Source organism: Hoplias malabaricus, chromosome 1 (assembly GCF_029633855.1).
Source record: "Hoplias malabaricus isolate fHopMal1 chromosome 1, fHopMal1.hap1, whole genome shotgun sequence".
NCBI lineage: Eukaryota > Metazoa > Chordata > Actinopteri > Characiformes > Erythrinidae > Hoplias > Hoplias malabaricus.
In genome coordinates, this window is record NC_089800.1 from 32,431,195 (window position 1) to 32,451,168 (window position 19,974).

The 19,974-nt window shown below is 40.4% G+C and overlaps 1 protein-coding gene across 3 annotated transcripts; it reads right to left on the reverse strand.

Moving 5' to 3' along the window:
- Nucleotides 1–11,141: 11,141 nt before the first annotated feature.
- Nucleotides 11,142–19,621, reverse strand: eif5a2 (eukaryotic translation initiation factor 5A2). Of its 3 annotated transcripts, none has more exons than XM_066662401.1 (5): nt 19,487–19,621; nt 15,765–15,949; nt 15,200–15,304; nt 14,836–14,967; nt 11,142–13,884 (listed from the first exon to the last, which is right to left on the reverse strand). In XM_066662401.1, exons 2-5 carry the CDS (start codon nt 15,930–15,932, stop codon nt 13,819–13,821), a joined length of 471 nt encoding a protein of 156 aa, XP_066518498.1. In that variant the 5' UTR covers nt 15,933–15,949; nt 19,487–19,621; the 3' UTR covers nt 11,142–13,818. The 3 variants fall into 3 exon arrangements, with proteins under 3 accessions (XP_066518498.1, XP_066518497.1, XP_066518496.1); XM_066662400.1 differs by lacking the exon at nt 19,487–19,621 and adding an exon at nt 18,007–18,098; XM_066662399.1 differs by lacking the exon at nt 19,487–19,621 and adding an exon at nt 18,229–18,358 and having other exon boundaries at nt 11,757–13,884.
- Nucleotides 19,622–19,974: the final 353 nt, after the last annotated feature.

Here is a 19,974-nt window from a genome sequence, read left to right on the forward strand (position 1 = left end):
AACAAAATCCATTCCACATTTCTATTACTCATGCCCTTCGTACATCTCCTCACCCAGCACTCCGTACTCCATACCATTCCATTCTCAAGGCCACTAACATGCAATAGCTGATTCACTTTCTTGTTTTCATTACCAGAAATTCAGAACCTTAGCACCTCAAGTGGACCATCAGCCTACACCAGTGCCACCATTTTCAGAAACCATACACTACCTCATCCCCAGCTGCAACAACTGATATCTCAAGCTAAGGAAACAATACTTTCAGCCATCTCTCCACAAACACTCGCCGCCTACTGGTCAGGATGGAAACTATTCCAGAAATTCCACACCTTACACAACATTGATCTTGTCTCAAACAACCTCTCCATAATGACTGCCTTCTTACATCAGCCAACACACAATATTCTATTCATTCCTGGACCTTAAGAGTATACAGTATTTAGCCGCAATAAACTTCTTCACAAAACTCATAACCTCATTCTTCCTCCAGTCACTCTCAGATTACCTTTTTCCTCAAAGGAATCCGAAAGGCTGAACCCCATCTTCCATCTCAGAGATCACCAGTCACTTCAGACATTTTATTATGCTGCCTGAATACACTCCGCTCAAGATGCTACTCACCTACTATTGCCCCTACATTTGAAGCCTTTTTATCCTAGCTTTCTTCAGATTTCTCAGAATATCAGAATTCACAACTCTCTCAGTCAAATCCAATGCATTTATTTACCCCCCTCACATCAGACCTCACCATCCTTGATTCTAATACACTAATCTTTAACATCAAACAGAGCAAAACCGATCAACTCTGCAAAACTACCTACCTATATCTTTTTTAATTAAAGAATTAGAGAGAGAGAGAGAGAGAGAGAGAGAGAGAGAGAGAGAGAGACAGTCATGTTTAAGTGAGCAAGCAAGGAAAAGAGAGATGTGTGTGAGACTTGAATTTCATGACAGCACTGTAGACAGGAATAACCCTCAACAGCAGGTAGGGGGTGCTCAGGAGACAAAAAAGCCAATCCGTACATTGTATTCCTTTGGAAAGGTGGAACTGAGAGTTTGAATAAAAGCTTATGTGAACCCAGTAAAGTTGCATATTTAAGGTAAAATTTGAGCTAGAAGCAAACCTCAACTTCACATTGTTCTGCGTTTAAGATAAAACCAATGACAAGTTTCATTAATTTTTTAAACAATTCACTACTTTAGACTGCTATGTCTGATCCACTTGTATCAGCACAATACTCACTAATACACCACCACCATGTCGAGAATAATCCACCACCCATACCTGCTCTGTGGGGCCTGAGTATTGAAGAAAAGGGGGAAAGAGGGGGTAATATAATATGCAGAGCTACAGATGGACTGTGTAGTTTTGAATGGAACCAGATGTCCCTATAGGAACTGCTTATATTGGTATGACACCCTCGAGGTCTAGACCTGCTCGCTGCCCCCTGGCTGGACTTTCCCTGGACCACAAGGGTTAGTTCAGTGTCCCTAATTCTCTGAACATGTCCACTGTTATTCCAGCGGGTGTTTTCAAACAACGAAAATTCCCTCCCATGTTCATATCTCCCCAGCCAGATGTTTCAGGATGCTGTGGAGAGAGCTTCAGAATGCTGAGATTTGTTTTGACATTTTTTCTGGTATTTTTATCTGGAACCGACCGTTCTGAGGTTCTCAACAATAGTGGGAAGATGGGTTTAATCTGTCCATCTCAGCAGATGAGTGAAACATTCCAGCAACTCTCTTTCCTGGAGCTCAGTAAATATGAGTAAATATGTCTCCACTGCTGCAGAACTGGCTCTGGTCTAAAAGAAACTACCCTGGACATAGGCGGATTTCCTTTATTACTTCAAAACATTTCAGACTGGACGCTAAGGGCCAGGACACGTCCGAGTTTTCCTTCATTGGCCGTCTGGACTCGGACCTGTGACCCGCAGCTCTTAAAGAAATAAAGCATCAGTGTCTCTCTTTCCCTTGAGACATTGTCCCTCGGTTGAGATGTGCTTCATTTGGATTCTTCAGTTTAACATTTTTACAGCTTCACACAAAAACATTGGACAGAAGTCACAATATTCACCCAGTCACACACTCACCTGTGAACAGGGTGGATACCATCAGATCCTCACAGCAATGTTTCAGCATCCAATGTAAATGGAGAACACACTCCTGGTTAAAGTATCATTATGTAATATTATTTCCACAGAATTAGTTTTAAAATCTGTGATGCTCCACTGAGCTGTAACAGGGAGAATACAGTCTCTGTTGTTGCAACTCTGGGCTCAGCACTGCAGAAACTGCACTATGTAACTATTGGAGGAGGGTAGGAAAACATCCTCCCTTTCCCTCCCCCTCACACTGATTTCAGTATAGTGTTTTCAGTATAGTGCTGTAAAAGTGAATTACACTCTGCAACTGTAGGGGGAGCCCAGGAGAACTACAGCAAAACACATTCCCCTCCTATTTGTGTTCTTTCAGAAGCTCATATGATCTTATATGGTGGAACTGTGTGTTTAAGTAAGAAGTGACTGTATCTTGTTGGTGTCTGAAGTGTAACTTGTCTGTAAATTTTTATTCACTGTTTGAATTACCACAGACACTCATTTGTAACTCGAGCTGTTTAGTTTTTGCAGCACATTTGCTCTGTGTTTACTTTCATGCAGTTAGCACTCTCCTGAATTTAGTGTCAGTCCCACCTTAAAGGAGCAATCTGTTGGATATTTACTGTATCTTTGTCATAAATTGTCCAGGGTGTGTGATCATAGATTAAGGAAACAGTCAAAGCTAAAACATTGCTGCCTCTCACAGCATTGCTAAAGCAGTATATTCTTCTTGAGAAGTGCCCAGTCCGGTCCGGAGCTCCTATGATCCCACCCCCTGAGGTCCTGCCTGTCATCCTGCCCTCTGTCCAATAATTTTACTATCGTGAGGCCAGGTCTACAAACTCTACATGTCTCGCAGTCATGAAATTACCAAGTGAACATAATTAATGTTATATTTTACCAGCCCCAAAACCCCCACTGCCCTTCTAAAAATCTCCATAACCAGAGACAAAGTAAAATGAGAGGAAATCGGCCCTCTGTTTGAAAAGTGGAGGAAGTTTACAAGCAGCAACACTACAGAACAGTAGCGAACAGAGAACAGAGCAGATCTGGCTAATATTCTCCTGAACAGGTAATAACAAATCATTTTTGAAAAAACTTAGAAGTACAGATGCCTATGAATAGATTAAAAGGAGTAAACACCATAGGTTGTGTGAGTTATATAAAGAAAGTGAGGCATTGTGACGTTTGGAAGGTGTTAGGACTGTGTTTTGTGTGTTTTACATGAAGAAGGTTAATAACACGGTGGTGCAGCAGGTAGTGTCGCAGTCACACAGCTCCAGGGACCTGAAGGTTGTGGATTCAATTCCCGCTAAGGGTGACTGTCTGTGAGGAGTTTGGTGTGTTATCCCCGTGTCCGCGTGGGGTTCCTCCGGGTGCTCGTTTCCTCCCATGGTCCAAAAACACACGTTGGTAGGTAGACTGGTGACTCAAAAGTGTCCGTAGGTGTGAGTGAATGAGTGTGAGTGTGTGTGTGTTGCCCTGTGAAGGATTGGCCAGGGTGTATTACCGCTTTGCACCCAATGATTCCAGGTAGGCTCTGGACCCACCGCGACCCTGAACAGGATAAGCGGTTACAGATAATGAATGAATGAAAGGTGAATAACAACAGGATTGAAAAGTGTAAATACCATTGTTTGTTAAAAAGAAATTGATGCAGATTCATGTGTGTTTCTCTGTGGTGTGTGTGTGTTTTAAACAAATTAAGGAGTAAGAATTGTGTTTGAAAAGTCTTGCATCTTGCAGTCTTCACCTATTTAAGGTGGAACAGAGAAATAAAGCTTGGTAGTACACAACAAATATAAGAGTTTAAGTGACATGATTTACACTTAGTCGTGTGTTTTAAATGGATAAAAAGGGAAATAAGGAGTGTTTCAAAACAAGTTTTTTTATAAATCCTAGTGCTAGCTTTAGCTTCGCATAGCTGTTTAAGGTGGAAATAAGTATTCAATAAGAAACTAGAGAACAAATCAAATAAGACTCTTAAACAGACCCATTTAATGTGTAACTAAATGCTTGGATACAAAAATTGTGAATAGTTGGTTGAATAATACAATTCATTAGTTTGATTTAAATGGATAAAGTGGAATAATAATTGCTCAAAAGGTTTCAAAAGCTATAGCGCTAGCTTCAGCTCTTAAGGTAGAACAGAGAATTCAAGATCCTGGTGAATAACGCCATTAGGACTGTTAAACGGACACATGTAAGTTGAAATGAAATGTTTCACTACAAAGATTGTGGATAAGATCTGCCTCCTCAACAACATTTATGGTGGAAGGGAAAATCGATAAGTAACACCAGCCTTGTCTAGTCAAAATATTTCAGGTGGATTTGGACAGTAAAGGCTTTTGAATGCAGGGAAATGGCGGCCACATGTTCACTTTTTTTGTGTAGGTAGATGTTTTAGGGAAATGATGAACACTTCTGTGTAAATATGTTGATTATGGTACATTCTTCTTAGCTATTTCAGCCCAAATTCTTGTTCGTCCCTTGCTTGTTCATTCAGTTTTTCTCAAACTGGCATCCTGCTCGAGGAGAGGGAGTAGGCATACAGCTCTCTTCACTGTTTTGTTTAAACAGTATTATAGTTCCAATTTTAAATGCTTGTTGTCAATGTTATAGATTGCTCCTTTAAGTAATGTAACTGTAACAGCCAAAATAAGTCAGTGTTACCCACCTATGGAGCAGGAAGAGAACATCCTCATCTAGGTTCGTTCGTTTAAGTGTTTGGAGTTTCTCCGCCGTCCAAACACCTCCAGATGAGAGGGACACAGAGAGAGAGAGAGAGAGAGAGAGAGAGAGAGAGAGAGAGAGAGAGAGAGAGAGCTGAGCCCGTTCAGCCTGAGACACTCACAACTCTGGAGAAACTCTAGAGAAACCCCAGAGTGTCGTGTCACACGTGCAGCGCACAGTGGGAGATTTTCTATGTGAGATACGTTCTCGCAGTGGGAAATGAAATTCATGCCTTAGGCGTGGGTGTGGAGCCTGTGCAGTGTGTTCTCACATGCGCTGACTCTGACTTCACCCCTAGTCCATGCAATGTCCAGGACAAATATTGTGGGTGGTCATGCTGACACACACAGCTCCTCCGGGTAAACTCTGTAACATTTCTGGATTACCGGTGTTAAAAGGGCATTTATTGCCGGAGCAAGTGCTGTGTACAAACACTGGAGCTTTTTCCAGCACCAACAGAGCAGAGAACAATAAATATTGAGGAAACAGTCACAAAAAATTATACAAAGTGTATTGGATTAAAATTGTGAATTGTGAATACTGGAGGAGCAGCTATCCACAAAGTTTTGATCACATAGCATATAGGAAATATGTGGTGTAAGGTCCCTTCAGCAGCAACAAACTACCAGATATGACCCACACACACACACACACACACACACACAGTGAGTGGTTATCTAGAACACTCTGTTCTGACCAGTTCCATCACAAACACATCCCATAATAACAAGATATCAGCATCACACCAGAGCCATCTTTACAAACTCTACAGGCACCTGCTCCTCTTACATCTCCACACTTTATACCAGTGTGTGTGTGTGTTAAATACAGTTAAATACAGTGGCACATTCTTGTTGTTCCACTCTGCACTGAGTATAAAGCATATTTAACTTTAGAAAGCTATGACCTGTAGCAATAACACCCCCCCCCCCCCCCAAACCCCTACAGGTCTGAGGACTCCTTTAAAACTGTGAAGGTTCAGGGGGAACCTGTTGGGAGAGAGAGAGAGAGAGAGAGAGAGAGAGAGAGAGAGAGAGAGGAAGAACATAAAGAGGAGATAGGGAGGAGGATGAATCCTCAACTCAACCAGAACCCACTTTGATCATAACTTACTCTCATCTGGTTTCAATACACACACACATTCACTCTCTCTCTCTCACTTGAATTCTGTCTATTTTGATTGTTGTTCAGCTACTGATGAACTCAGCTCCAGCACACACTCTCTCACTCACAAACACACACATTATCTCTCTCACACACACACACTATGATTGAGAGTATAGGTATGTGAATTTGTGAGTGAATATGTATATGAATGTGTGAGTAAGTATGTATGTGAATGTGAGTGAGTGAACACGTATGTGAATGGGTGAGTCAATACATATGTGAATATGTGTGTGTGTGAGTATAAGAGTGAATTTATTTGTGAATGAATGTGTGAGTCAATATGTGTGACTGTGAGTAAGTGTGTCACTCAGCTCTGGGGTTGAAAGATGGGGGTGGGGCTTCTGTTCCTGTGCAGCTGCTTCTCTGGAGATTTCATGTTTATTTACAGTTTTATTTATTTGTTCAAATATAAAATTAAAGAACCATCTTTAATCTCTAATATGGAAATAAGGCCTAAAGCCACGCCTATTTATCAACTAATAATGACATCACTTATCAGCCTTCAGGTGTTTAAAGGTAAAATCCACCCACATTACATGATTTTTAACGCTTTGTTTTTCCTGCTTTAGAGATTATCGGCTCAGATTCAAGGCCAAGCAAAACCAGAAAACTGTGTGTGTGTGTGTGTGTGTGTGTGTGTGTGTCCTGAGTGACTCCCTTGCAGAAATATGAAAGAAAGAGAAACAGAGAGAACAGGAAGGGTGAAGGACAGGACTCACTGATAAAATACCACACATTGAAAAACATCTGACGCATTACAGCTGCTCTCTAAAATGTCTCCAAGTCCATCAATGTCCCTCACAATGTCTTGCACCCAGGACTGGGTTTAAACACCACCCCCTTCTCAATGTGTGTCACTCACCGTTTACTGTCCTCATTTTCTGTGAGGAGCTTTTAACGGAAGACGTCTGCTTCCATTCACCTGCAGCCCACTGTCCCCCAACATTTACTGTCCTCACTTTCAGTGAGGCGCTTTTAGAGAAGGACATCTGGTTCCATTCACCTCCACTGTCTTCCACCATTAACTGGCCTCACTTTCTATGAGGGGCTGTTTGAAGAGGCCGTCTGGTTTCATTCACCCCCACTGTCCAGATTCCCATGTTTTGCATCAGGTTTATCTTATTTTGCCAGTCCCAAACAATCTCTGGTGTGGTTCATTTCTGGTGAGAACGTGATCCGACCCGACTCAAGTGAACACAGCAGATCTAAGCTGAACACTCCCGTAGACAGAGACCACTGTGTGTATAGGACATATCAGAGCAGGGAAACAGAATTGGGGAAGGTTTAGCTGCTAATCTGACGTGGTTTGCTGTGTGAAAACAAACCAAACCAAGAGAAAAATACTCCAAGATCATGAACTTCTCACTGATTCAGACCAGACCAAACAATCTACTGGAGTGAAAACACCCTTAAACCTCAGTGAAATCTCAAAAATGTTTAAAATCTCATGTAATCTGTCAGACATAAATAGCGTGTAGTTGTTTTTCCTGAAGCCCAGGACATTCCCTGGACACCAGCGGTGTTTCTCCTGACAAGCTCTTCCCGCTCAGCTGTGTTTCCTCCCCCTTCTCCAGCAGAGACACAGACCCCTAAATCTACCAGTGCACCCTGGGATTGTTTTGGTAGCTGCTTTCTGTTTCTTCTGTTTGAAGAGCTTCCTCCGGTGTTTACTGACAGTGGAGAAGTGGGGTGGAGCCTAACTGCCCTTGATCCCTCCCCCAGGCCACCTGTTTTCCCCAGAGCTGCTGGAAGTTGACCTGTGGCCCCAGGGGATTTCAGGGGGACGAGATGAGGAGACTCGAATAGTTTTCCAGGATATTAGAAAAGCCCTGGGCCCCAAGGCCGCACGGGAACACTGTTCCTCTCCCTGCTCTCTGTTTCCTTTCTTCTGCTTCTTGTTTTTTTCTCTTTGCTCCAGGTTCAGGGAGTCAGTTCTGCTCCTGTGTGGAGGGACGAGGTAATTCACTCCAGCTTCAGAGGCTGACTTCAGCTCTTAGATCAACACAGGCCAAAGGGAACAGCCCAAACCCACCGCAGAGTGAGGGTGCTGCAGCACACATGGAAATGGTTTATTGAATTAAACTAATTTGCTAATAACTAACAAAACTAAACAGGTTTATCTCCATCCCTTTTCCATAAAGCTAAATCTGCTCTGAACGCTGCTGCTACACTGTGGGGCCTGTGGGAGGCAGCCTCACAACTTTTACAGCTAATTTTACCTTTAGAACTTCTAAGGCTCCACAGCTCAATGTTCATAAATATCACCCAAATAAAAAAAGAAATAAAACAGCAAAAGTGGGACTAACCCACTGATGTGGTGGTGGTGTGCTAGATTGTGTTGTGCTGGTACGAGTGAATCAGACACAGCAGTGCTGCTGGATTTTTTAAACCCTATGTTCACTCTGTGAGACACTCCTATCTTGTTGGTCCAACATGTAGATGTAAAGAGAGAGTAGCTAAGCTGTCATTGCAGTGTGTGTTAGCCGTACACTAGTCCTTCATCAGTGGACACAAGATACTGTTGGCTGGATGTTTTGGGTTGGTAGACTATTCTCAGTTCAGCCGTGACACTGAGAGGTTTAAAAACTCCAGCAGCACTGCTGTGTCTGATCCATTCATAACAATACAATATACCACCACCATTCCAGTATCACTGCAGCGCTGATAATGATCCACCACTCACATCATACCAGCTCTGTGGGGTCCTGAGCATTAAAGAACAGGTGGAAAGGGAGTAACAAAATATGCAGAGCAACAGATGGATTGCAGTAAGTGTAAAACTAGAGTGACCAAAGTGGACAGTGGAGCTGAGAGATGGGACAATGAGGGAAGAAACGAATTGGTATTAATGTTCTGGCTGGCTGTAGTCACTACTCACGGTTAGTTCAGCCCTGGGATGTTTGGTCTCCTAGTTCACTCAGTGTAACACTGCCACCTAGCGGCTGCAGAACATCACTAAACAGCACCTGCAAGAATCCCACACATTGCACTAAACACGCATTAAACACTTGAAGGGGTGTTGTTAGGTGTTCCTAATAAAGTGGCCAGTCAGAGTCAGTAGAAGGGGGGTGTTTCTGATAAAGTGGTTCTAGATGGAGATGTAACCCTAACTCACACTGTATGAGCAAAATATTTGTGGACACCTATTATCAGGGAAGACTCCAGAACATCTGATGGAGTTCAGTCTGATAATCAGTGAGGGTCAGGGGCTGGTGTTGGGGATTAATTCTGGATCAGACTCACCATCCAACTAATCCCAGAGGAAGTCCATCACGCCATAGAACACAATTCCACTGTTCCACACACTAGAAGAACTCCATCACTACAGAGAACAGTTCCACATCTCAGTACAGAGGGGTGTACACAGACTGTTGTAGAGTCTAATGTAAAATAAAAATAGGACGCTTTGACTCAACTTTCAGCTGCTACTTTAATTCAGACGTCTCTGTCCACACCAGTCACATTTACATCCACAGTCAGGTACAGCACAGGCATCAGAGCTGGGTTACAGAGTTTAGCCAGATATTTTAAGCCAGTTTGAGCACAGGACAGCAGAAGTGTCCCTCAACTCATATCCCACAGTTGATACACTCAACTCTGAAAAATCATGCCCTGGGATTCTCAGTTATCCAAATAATTTAAACCCAAACCTAGGAGGACAGATTGGGCCTTTGCTATATGATGATCCTCAAATTTGGGCTGAAGTTATCTGACTAAAGCTTAGAGAGATGTACTGACAATTGGGTTAATGATCTGAAAACAGCTAAATGGAGGTAAACAATAACAATAAACAGCTCACTCCCAGCCTCTTGGCTAAATAAACTCTAAATCTAATGGTGGGGGGGGGTCCTTCCAATGTCTCAAAACCCCCCATAATCCTCTGGGTGAACTGTAAATGCAGATATGGACACCATTCACCTCCACTGGATAAAAATGAGTCTCCAACGTCTTCAGAGCACTGTCCAGCGCTGTGTCACCCCTGCAGGGGATTATGGGGGAATTTTAATCAATTCTGATACATTTGGATGGGAGTGTTGAAGATACTCATTTAGAGCAGGTTCTCTCTGGACAACAAAAAAATATCCGAGTCCCGCCCATAATTGTGGTGCTACATAGCAACTGTTACTAGGTTGGACATGGTTTAGAAAACTACAAACTATAACATAGCAGCTGCATTTACAGCCAGGTAAGTATTTATGTTTTTAAGGGTGAAATGTCACAAATTTCAGAATTTGTTTTGACATGACTGTTTTAAAAAAATTTTTTTTTAAAACAATCTCATCAGAGAATACTAAACTATGATTCTGTTCATTGGATTCAACATGCTCGGAGAAAATTGTTGGTTCTTTTTTGATTGCTAAATAAACTACAAGAACTGTTTTTTTTTCCAACACCAGCACCTGACCTCACTGGTGTTAATGTGGCTAAACACTTACAAACCCTCACAGTAATGTTCCAGAATGTAGGTTTCTTGAGTGCAGAGGCTGTGAGCTCAGAGTGAACATAAGTTCTGTCAAGCTTGTCAGACCTAGCAACTGTTGCTATGGGAAAGGCAATCATCAAAAATAATAACAAAGAGAGACATGAAGGAAAATATAAACATTTTTAAATGTTTTAAAGATTAGTGACTGCTCTCAAAACACATATTCCTTGAATTACTCCCTCAGATCCACTGCAGCTGTGATCTGCGCTCGTTTTATATTTAAAAAACAAACCAGAAAAAATAAAAATAAATAAATATCTGTGGGAAACATTTCAGAAAAACTAACAATTTATAGAGGAATTCCAAACAGTTTTAACAAATTCTGAGCATAACTTAAGAATAAGGTGTAGATAAAGTTGTGGGTCTGGAGCCTGGCTGAGCCCGGACCCAGAGACCCTTTACAACTGGTTTGATTTTAACCTCACCTACGGCAGGTGTGTCCAAACATTTTTCAAAGTGGGCCAAACTGTATCATATCAACATTCTTAAGGTCAAGTCTCTCTTTCCAAATATATTATTCATAAATTATTAATAATAGTGTATTCAAAATATAAAAGACACAAATTTGCAAAACAACATATAAAACAGTTTAGATTTATTAACTAATTAATTTCATAATAACAGCTGCAAGATATCAAAGGAGTAAAATCCAACATTTTACGGCAAATCGCCGGTTCTCACTGTCGTTTTTTTTTTTTTTCTGCAGCCATCACCATATGTTGTTCTGTGAATTACTTTGCTGGTCCAGAGAAATGAATGGCATTTAAGATTAGCTTAGTTCATTAACACACAGTGCCAGTGGGCCACTAATGACCTATTTTTTAAAGTGAAGCCACAGGCCAATTAACATTACAGCAGGCCACATTTGGACGCCCCTGACCTACAGCATTAGAGAGAAGGTTCTAAAAATGTGTGGAATTCCCTTTTAAAACATAAGACAAAGTCCCTGTAAGACTATGTTCACACAGCAGCAGTGGCTCAAATCGGACTTTGTTCTGTCGTTCATACTAGTCTCTATAACGTTACCTATCTGACATGAGCGTGAACAGATCATGCTCCTAAACTGCCCCAAGCAGAAGGGAATGTCCGTCTGTTTCACACAAAGCACTTTTTATAAATGAAGGAATGGAAGCGGACTGGTGTTTTAGTGCAGCAGTGTAACACCACCAACCTGTTCCTTATTACAGATCAGATGTTAAAAACAATTATTAATCAAGTATTAAAGACTGTAAAGAACATAAAACATTTCATTCATTCCAAGCAGATTTTCCAGGTCTCTCACAAACACAAGGTCTTCAAAGAGATGACGAGCGGCAACAAAATGGGTTTAATATTTCCATGATCCACATTTATACATCTTCATACTGACACATGCTGCTTTTATAAAGAATATAAAATTCAGAAACTCTAAAAGAGAATTTTCCCATAACTGAGAGACAGGAACATTCCCAATATTTGTTACAAAATGAAAATGAGCTGACCAGTCGTCTCCACATGCCAAACACCTCAAATTAGAATGATAATGCTTTGGCCCATAGGCTGGATCATGTAACGTGAAAGTTCGTTCACACAGGCAGAGATCGGATATGGCCCAAAATTGATTTTAAAAAATTAAGATTCAATGTGATTTGCGCTGTTCATACAGAGATCCAAAACACAACTGTGTGACACATGAAGGAACAGATGAGATTTGAGCCACTTTTCCCTGCTGTGTGAATGTAGCCTTAGTTTGGAGGAATAAAGTTCAGGTAACACTTTCATTCAGATAAACACCAAGACAGACATGAGTCAGAAAATAAAGACACTGGGAATATTTTTCAGCACTGTTTGGTAAAAACAGGACCAAATCTGGAGTTTAATAGTGAATTAGATCCAGCACTTTTATTAATTCAATTTAAAATCAGCCTGAAAACTCCTGCACCCAGAGTTTTCTTTTCCGCCTCTTCCACCAATTCCGTAGCGTTCAGGTCCTCAAATTATGGCTTAGGGAAGACTACTAGTGTAGTGGTCATTAAAAACAAACTAACAGCTTCATAATCATAATTCCTGCACTTTAAAAACATATAGAGAAGCTGGAAACAACCTACAAAAGAAAAACAGTCAGTTTTAAGATGGAAACGTGGAGTAAACATCAGCAGAGCTGCATTTAGAATGTGGTCTAAGCTCAAAAAGCCTAATTCTGTGCCAAACTTAACACTTTTTACCCACAATTCCACATGTTAACCACATGTCAGAGTGGGCGTGACCTTCCAAAAACAACACAGAGGAAACGCTACTCAAAAATATGACAAAAATAAATGACTTAAACTGAGTTAAAATGCTGATTTAAAGGGCCCATACCACACAACTGAGTATTTTGGTTTAAAAAAAAAATTTCAAATCTACACGCAATTTTAAACACACTTTGTGATATATCAAATCCCAGCACATTAAAAGGCCTGTCTACTACAGCCCACAGCAGTTTAGCTACGCCCACAAATTGACATTACACAAATTGAGTTGAGCCAATCAGAACGGAGCTCATTTACGTGTCAGTCTCAAAAAGGCACAGCAACAAAACCAGCCTGATATTAAAGTCAGAAATATTTAAAGGTTGGAAAATTTGAATTATGATTGTGTTTAGTTCATATACATGGAAGAAAAAAAAAATAAAAAAATTTAAAAAAAGAATAGGAAAATGTAGCGTATGGGCCCTTTAACATTTTAAACAAAGGCCTCAAGTGAAAGGAAAGTAAATTAATGCCATTTTCCCTCCGAGTTTGGATGCTTTTCGTTATTTTATGGCAAAAATCATCAGAGCAATATTGAAAAATGCGGGCATAAAGGTGGTAAATTTGCCACAAAAAGTCACTGCTTCTTTTAAGAGGTAACAGCATGTGGCCTTTGGGGTTTTTTATGGCTGTTTTCGTTGGATTTAGCGCAGTTTTTAAGGCAGAAGGGCATTGAAACTTATTGAAAAATGACTTTTATTACTTGTCTACATCTGTAAAATCATGCAGTTGTTAATCCCCAGTACTCTGCCTCTGGAGGAACACTAACACAGCTGGGCTGATTTAAAGGGCAGGGGAAATTAACAGACTCAATTCTGGGTAAAGGAATGTCAGAGTAAATCTGGAATGCAGAAGCAGAAGGAATGGAAGGAAGGAGGAAAGACAAAAGAAATAAAAGTAGGAGGGATGGTTGTGGGGCAAGAGCCTGAGAGGGGAAAGAAGAGCAGGGGGAGAGGAAAGAAAGGCCCAGCGCAGTTAAACAGAATTCTGAGGTTGTGTGTGAAGGCCGTAGCTCTGGAGCTTTGGTGACGTTAGAACAACACTCTGAGATCCGAGATGTTCCGGTTTATTTCGAAGTCATTGCTTTGATGGCCACGGCGCACTCCTCCCCCATCGCAGACAGAACGGAGATCTGCAGGAGTAAGAGACGAAGAAACAACAAAAAATCAAATTCAATCTGGAGAAAGAGCGCCTCTCAAGTCTTTTTAGTACCAGCCATTATCAAACCAAAACCTCCAAGTACCACCCATGAGTCTTACCCCAGGAACACGTGCACTCCTGGCAGATGAGCCACGTCGAGGGAGCCGTGTCTCCTGGAGCTCCATCTATGGGAGCAGAGAAGCCATGGAGAGAGAGCTCTCTCCCCCTCTCGCTGTCAGTCCCAGTGCTCTAACAAGTTGTGCTACCGGCTCTTCTACTAAGTTTTGTACAGAAAGTCACTGGTGCTAGTTGGGTGCCATGTTTTGTTTTTTTTAATTACTCACTAGAAGGTCTGGGAAGTCCCTACATCTAGCAGGAAAATCATAAAGGAGGGAGTGGAGGCAAAGCGCTGAAGGTGCTGTCCAAATTATATAAGGTATTGTACCGTTTTTAATGAAAATATATTGATATAATTTTCTATTATCTGTATATCATGCAACACTACTTGTAGCAGTTGGTGGAGGAGGCATTAAATAGTGTTTTAGGACTCTCAATGATGCAAAGAACAGCTGTTTTTTTTTGTCGTTTTAATTCAGTTTTCTTCATGTGCACATAATACTTCCCCCCCCCCCCCCCCCTCCATTTATGCCTCAATTTTGCTCCACAGTAATCTTTATTTTTGTGAGCATTGTTCATATTCTGAAACATATTCTAAATCATTTACCACATTTGTATGTATTTTTAACATTTCTTAGCCTTTTTGAATGAGTGAAGTCAGAACTAATTCACAGAATGACTAAGCTCTGTAGATGAAACATCTGTGAGGTCAAAAATCTATACCTCACACAGACTGCAGCAGATACACAAATGGTTAAAGATCAAAATGAGACATTTAAAAACACAGGCTTTTAAAGGATTTCAGCAAATAAATCAATCATCTGACCAGCATTTCTTCTCCAGCCTCGAATTTACTCTCGATCTCTTTCCCCAGGTCTCCCTCCGGCAGCCGCAGGTCCTCTCTGATCTCTCCGTTATCCTTCATCAGAGAGAGGTATCCATCTGTAACTCCGAGTAGCTGAAGACAGAGAGGAGAAATAATATCAAACACAGCCCATGATTGTCCCTTGACCCTGTCCCAAAAATGCAAAAAAAAAAAAAAAAAAAGTGGGGGTGGGGTGAAGAGAGAGCCTCTGGTTTTGATAAACTGACAGAGTATTTTCCCGTGACTCTGGATGTTCAGTGCCATCTTTTTTGCCCGAGTGTCCAAATAAACCCACCCCACCTTCCCGAGACTCCCCTGGACTCACCTGGTAGTCCAGCCTCTTGATGTTAGGAACGTCCATGTTGTGAGTGGAGGGACAAATATCTTCATTCTTCTTTCCAGTGAATATATCTATCCCCACCAGATGAACCTGAACCAGATCATAACAATAAGAATCACCATCAGAATCAGAATCTTTTTTCACCAAATCAGACAAACAGGGGGCTCACATCACAGCAAGAGTCAAATTAAAGTTTAGATTTAGATACAAAGACTTGACCATCTTACTTGGTCATCTAAAACTGACCAACACATTTCAGTCATTCATTATTTTGTAAATACATCCTGTTCAGAAACATGGTGGATCTGGATCCTTCCGGAATCACTGGATGCAGCACAGAACACACCCTGCACAGTTCCCCACACACTCACCAAGTCATTCTCAGCTGTGGGCATTTCCACACACTCACCCAGTCACTGACTCAATAAATGCATTTTAAAGCTGGGTTCTGCACTAATAGTTAATTTAATCAAACCCAACCTGAGAGTGAACACAGCTGTGAATAATTTAAGTCCAGTCACTCTAAGGTAAAAATGTTCTTCACGTTTACCTTGGCGTGTCCATGCTTGCCCGTTTTGGAAGTGGACATCTCCACAATTTTGCAAGGTCGTCCCTTAAGCACCACATGTCCATTCTTACGCAGAGCGCTGCACTGAACTGGGTATGTCAGAGATGCTCCAGCATCTCCACTGGTGAAATCTAACTCTGGATCCGCCATCGCTCAAGAACACGGCTCTGTAACACAGCACAACAACTCACTCTTTATAAAGACATCATCCAGTCTCAATCTTTATCCTTCAACATAATATGAAAATACCAGCTATGCTTAACTCCATCCAAATGTAATGATCAACAGACCACAATAAACCATTAAGATGAATTATAATAAAAGTTACATTTTAAAGAAAAATGTTCCCAGAAGAAAGTAAAAATCTAACAGCAGATCTCTTTAATATCTCAGTAGTTGCTCCTACAGCAGAAAAAAATTATTCGCGTTCCCACCCAACTGAACTTTTGAGAGTAAACTTTAGATGTCATCAGATTCGTGATCAAGGGTTGCACCTTTCCATGAAATTTTACTACTATGTAAAAGGACAACTGGTATTTATTATGATTATTCAATAACAAATATGGAGATGGAGTGTCACTAATGAATATCATTCATTGGTTTCCATATGCAAATTTAAAGTTAATTCTATTTGTGATGTCACTGAATCTAAGTTGACCAATATCTAATTATTCAGCTAAAAGCAATTACTGATGCATTACAATATATCAGATTAAAATTAATTAACAAAAAACACCCATTTCTAATTCTAATAAATAATAAAGTGGTAAATATGTTCACAAACTAATTATGACTGTTTTAAAATGTGCTCTCCAGTGAAAATCCAGAGATTGTGGGTACTGGATACAGGCAGAAATATATACAGCTGCATGGGAGTTTGAAAACTTCTCTCTTAGACATGGAGATTTTAGGACGTTAAATGATTAACAAAGAGGTACTTTAAACAAAAGATTACAAGAAATGGAGAAATTACTGAAAAAAATCTTAACCAAACGTTTGGCATGAAGCTACACAAAAGTTAAATATCTGTCATTTAAATTTAGCTGCGCGATTTAACAGTGTGTTTGCAAAACTACACAAATATAAGGTACTTCAAGAAAAATGCAGGGTATGTCTATTTCATTTAAGAAACTCAACAGAAACTAGTAAACCTTAAAATTCAAGAGGGCTTCTCAAAAAAGAGTTACAATAACTTATTTTTATTATTATTTTTGTTTTTAAAGCCTTAGAACCCCTCATACAAAATAATGAAATGGAAAGATTTGTTGGACGCGACTTTACTATAGTACCGATTTGTGTCAGTTTGAGATTAAAATACATCACGGGAGCAAGTACATGTGGCTCTAAATGTTAATGTTAGCACGCTAACCCTACATGCCGTTTACCAGCGTTCATTTAGCCTTAATTTAGCTTAGCAACATAAAATCTAACTAACTTATGACCATTTTATGTTAATAGAATCTGACATATATACACATTTACCGCCCAAAGTAATACTGTTTCTAATTTTGTTTGTCAACGAAGACAGATAAACTGATAAAAATAAAGCAATTAATAGAATCAGAATATTACATTAGCTTAGCTTAATTTCGCTAAGGCGCCGGTTAGGCCCGGCCGGCAGACGTAAATATATACAATTGGCGCTCAATTTTTCACAATAAATCTTTAATTTTAATCAAGCATTTGAATCTAGCATTATTTTTGTGCATGTCTCTATTCACCAACCAAACATTAATAGGATTGTTCATCTAGCACTTGAAGTTACCATCCAAACTTTCCCAATGAGTTAAAACACTTGGTTTTGTAGTCTAAAACGTAACGCATAACTTTCACGTTAAAAATAAAGTAAATTATAAACAGATGGCAGACGCGTATCGTTGTGTTAAATAAGGTCAAAATAAAGCTGGAGTTAACGTGAAACTTGTTTGATTAATATTAGCTCATTTTTTAAAAATTTCCGTTCCACCTTAAATGGGGAGTTGCTACATTATGGCGCCTGAGACACCAGAATGATACTGCTGCCCATTTAAGGTGGAACTGAAAATTGCGTAAATAAGCAAGCGAATGAGGAGCAAACGAGTTTTACATTAAATGTAACAGTTGAATTGTTTCACTACACATGACCGGCAACCGGTCATTTACAACTCCCTCACTACTAAAACCCATTGTTTAAATAACCGCATGTTTAAAACTAGTCAAAATAGAAAAATGTAATGCCACGGGCCTCATGCGTCTGCCTGCATGTGCACACCATGCCGCATTGTCTGTAGGAAATCCTTTGCTTTTTGGAAAACAGAGGCAGATGCATCCAGCATATTAAATACAGGCGGAAGAACCGTGCAATGTGTTTGCAGTACACACATTGTCCTTAGAATATATATATATATATATATATATATATATATATATAAGTAAAAGGAAATGCAGAAAGCACGGCCAAGCTTACCTTCCAACACAAAAATCGAGGAGCTTCTGGACGCTGGGGCTGAAACGCACAGTAGGGGCAGCACTAAAATACTCAGAGCACTACAACCTCTGACCAAAAGGGTGGTATCACAAAACTTAGAGGATGTTCAGCTAGGTTTTTCACTTCATAATAATGTAAATATATCATCAAACAGTTTTAATTAGTACGCTAAATAACATTCTGGCTTCATTAAACGCACATTATTTGAATAAAGGCATTTTTCTAAATAAACTAGAAGTAATTGACAGTTTTAGAATCATCAGCAAAAGCTTTTTTGACCTCAGACTGGAATTCTTTCTGACATGGATTTCACTAATGAAAAACAAGTGTGGGATAGCCTTGTTTATGTTATTATATTATTGGTTATATACATTATTTCCATCACCATTTGTTTTGTGATGAGGTGCGTTATCATGAACCATGACTTAAAATGCCTGCGAAAAGGTTCCATCATAAGATTGTAATATAATATGAAATGTTATTTATCAAGCACATTTTCAACATAGATCAGCTCAATGTACTTTAAGCCATACATTTAATTAATTGATTAATTAATACATAGATAAGCAAGCTGCATTGTGGTACTGCAGGTGGAGTTGCTGTCACACAGCTCTAGGTCCAGGTTGTTGGTTTAATCCCCACATCAGGTCACTTTTTGGCATTTTGTCCTTGTGTATGTGTGGTTCTCTTTCAGCATTCACTCGGTATCTCACCTGGTATGACAGACCACGAAAGAACCAATAACACCATGATACACAGACCAATCACAATTATGATATGGGAGCACGACCTATTAATTACATAACCCATACCCTGCTTCCACCAAGTGATGTCGGAAACTGGGAAATACCAATTTTTCCAGCTTGTAAACTGCACCCGAACGGCGAACAAAGTCATATTTACTACAAGTAAACTCAGGATTCTAAATGATGCACGAGTATACGAGATGTGACGTATATCGTGACCTTTTACCTCTTCCCCAGGAGAAAGTGGTAAATATGCATTTGAATAGTTTTAATATTTCGATCAGATTTGTTATTACTCAAAAACCGTTGTTATTTAACGATAACATATTTAAGTGATAATCACTTTTTGGGGACACGTTGTATACAGTGGGTGGATATTCAGCCAAGCAAACGCAGTGAAGTCATATTTAACTACCCGGTATATACAAACTTCTGATGAGCACCCAAACGCTGCATCATTCTCGCTTTCTTTCCACATAAAGATCACGTACCTTCCCCAGTGCGGTTGGATAGCTGTCTCCAACTAAACTGTTCACAGACGAACTATCAAAGCTTCGTCGTCAAGCTTGGGATTACATTTTTTCCTCCTCCTTCCTACTGAGTCCTTAACACTATAGCATAGTCACATCTGCTACTGTGTCATTACAGACCTCAGTCTGCGCACGTTACCCAGTGCCATCCAGAGCTTTGGGTGCTCCATGGGCCTTGCGGTGACTGGAGAGAGAACACTCTGGCTGAAACTGTCCAGTGTAAGTGACAAGGAGAAGGTGGATCTCCTTGATGCTCCTGTGGACCCTAAAGAGCTATTTGGTCCAGCCATCGCTGCCATGAGACAGAAATGCCACCTCCACAAGAAGGAGAAGCATTTAATCTTTGTCTGCCTCACAATCCAGCACTTCGTCCAGCACCTGTGCTCACCCGCCACCAACAAAAGGCTTGCATTAGGAGTTTAAGGTGGCATCGCTGCGCAGCTCTGAGC

Coding starts and splice junctions, on each gene's coding strand:
- eif5a2 (XM_066662401.1), bottom strand. CDS start 15,932: ATGGCGGATCCAGAGTTAGATTTCACCAGTGGAGATGCTGGAGCATCT. Junction 14,968..15,199: donor TCAAGAGGCTGGACTACCAG/GTGAGTCCAGGG, acceptor CTCTGTCTTCAG/CTACTCGGAGTTACAGATGG. Junction 13,885..14,835: donor AGGCTGGAGAAGAAATGCTG/GTCAGATGATTG, acceptor TTACTCCTGCAG/ATCTCCGTTCTGTCTGCGAT.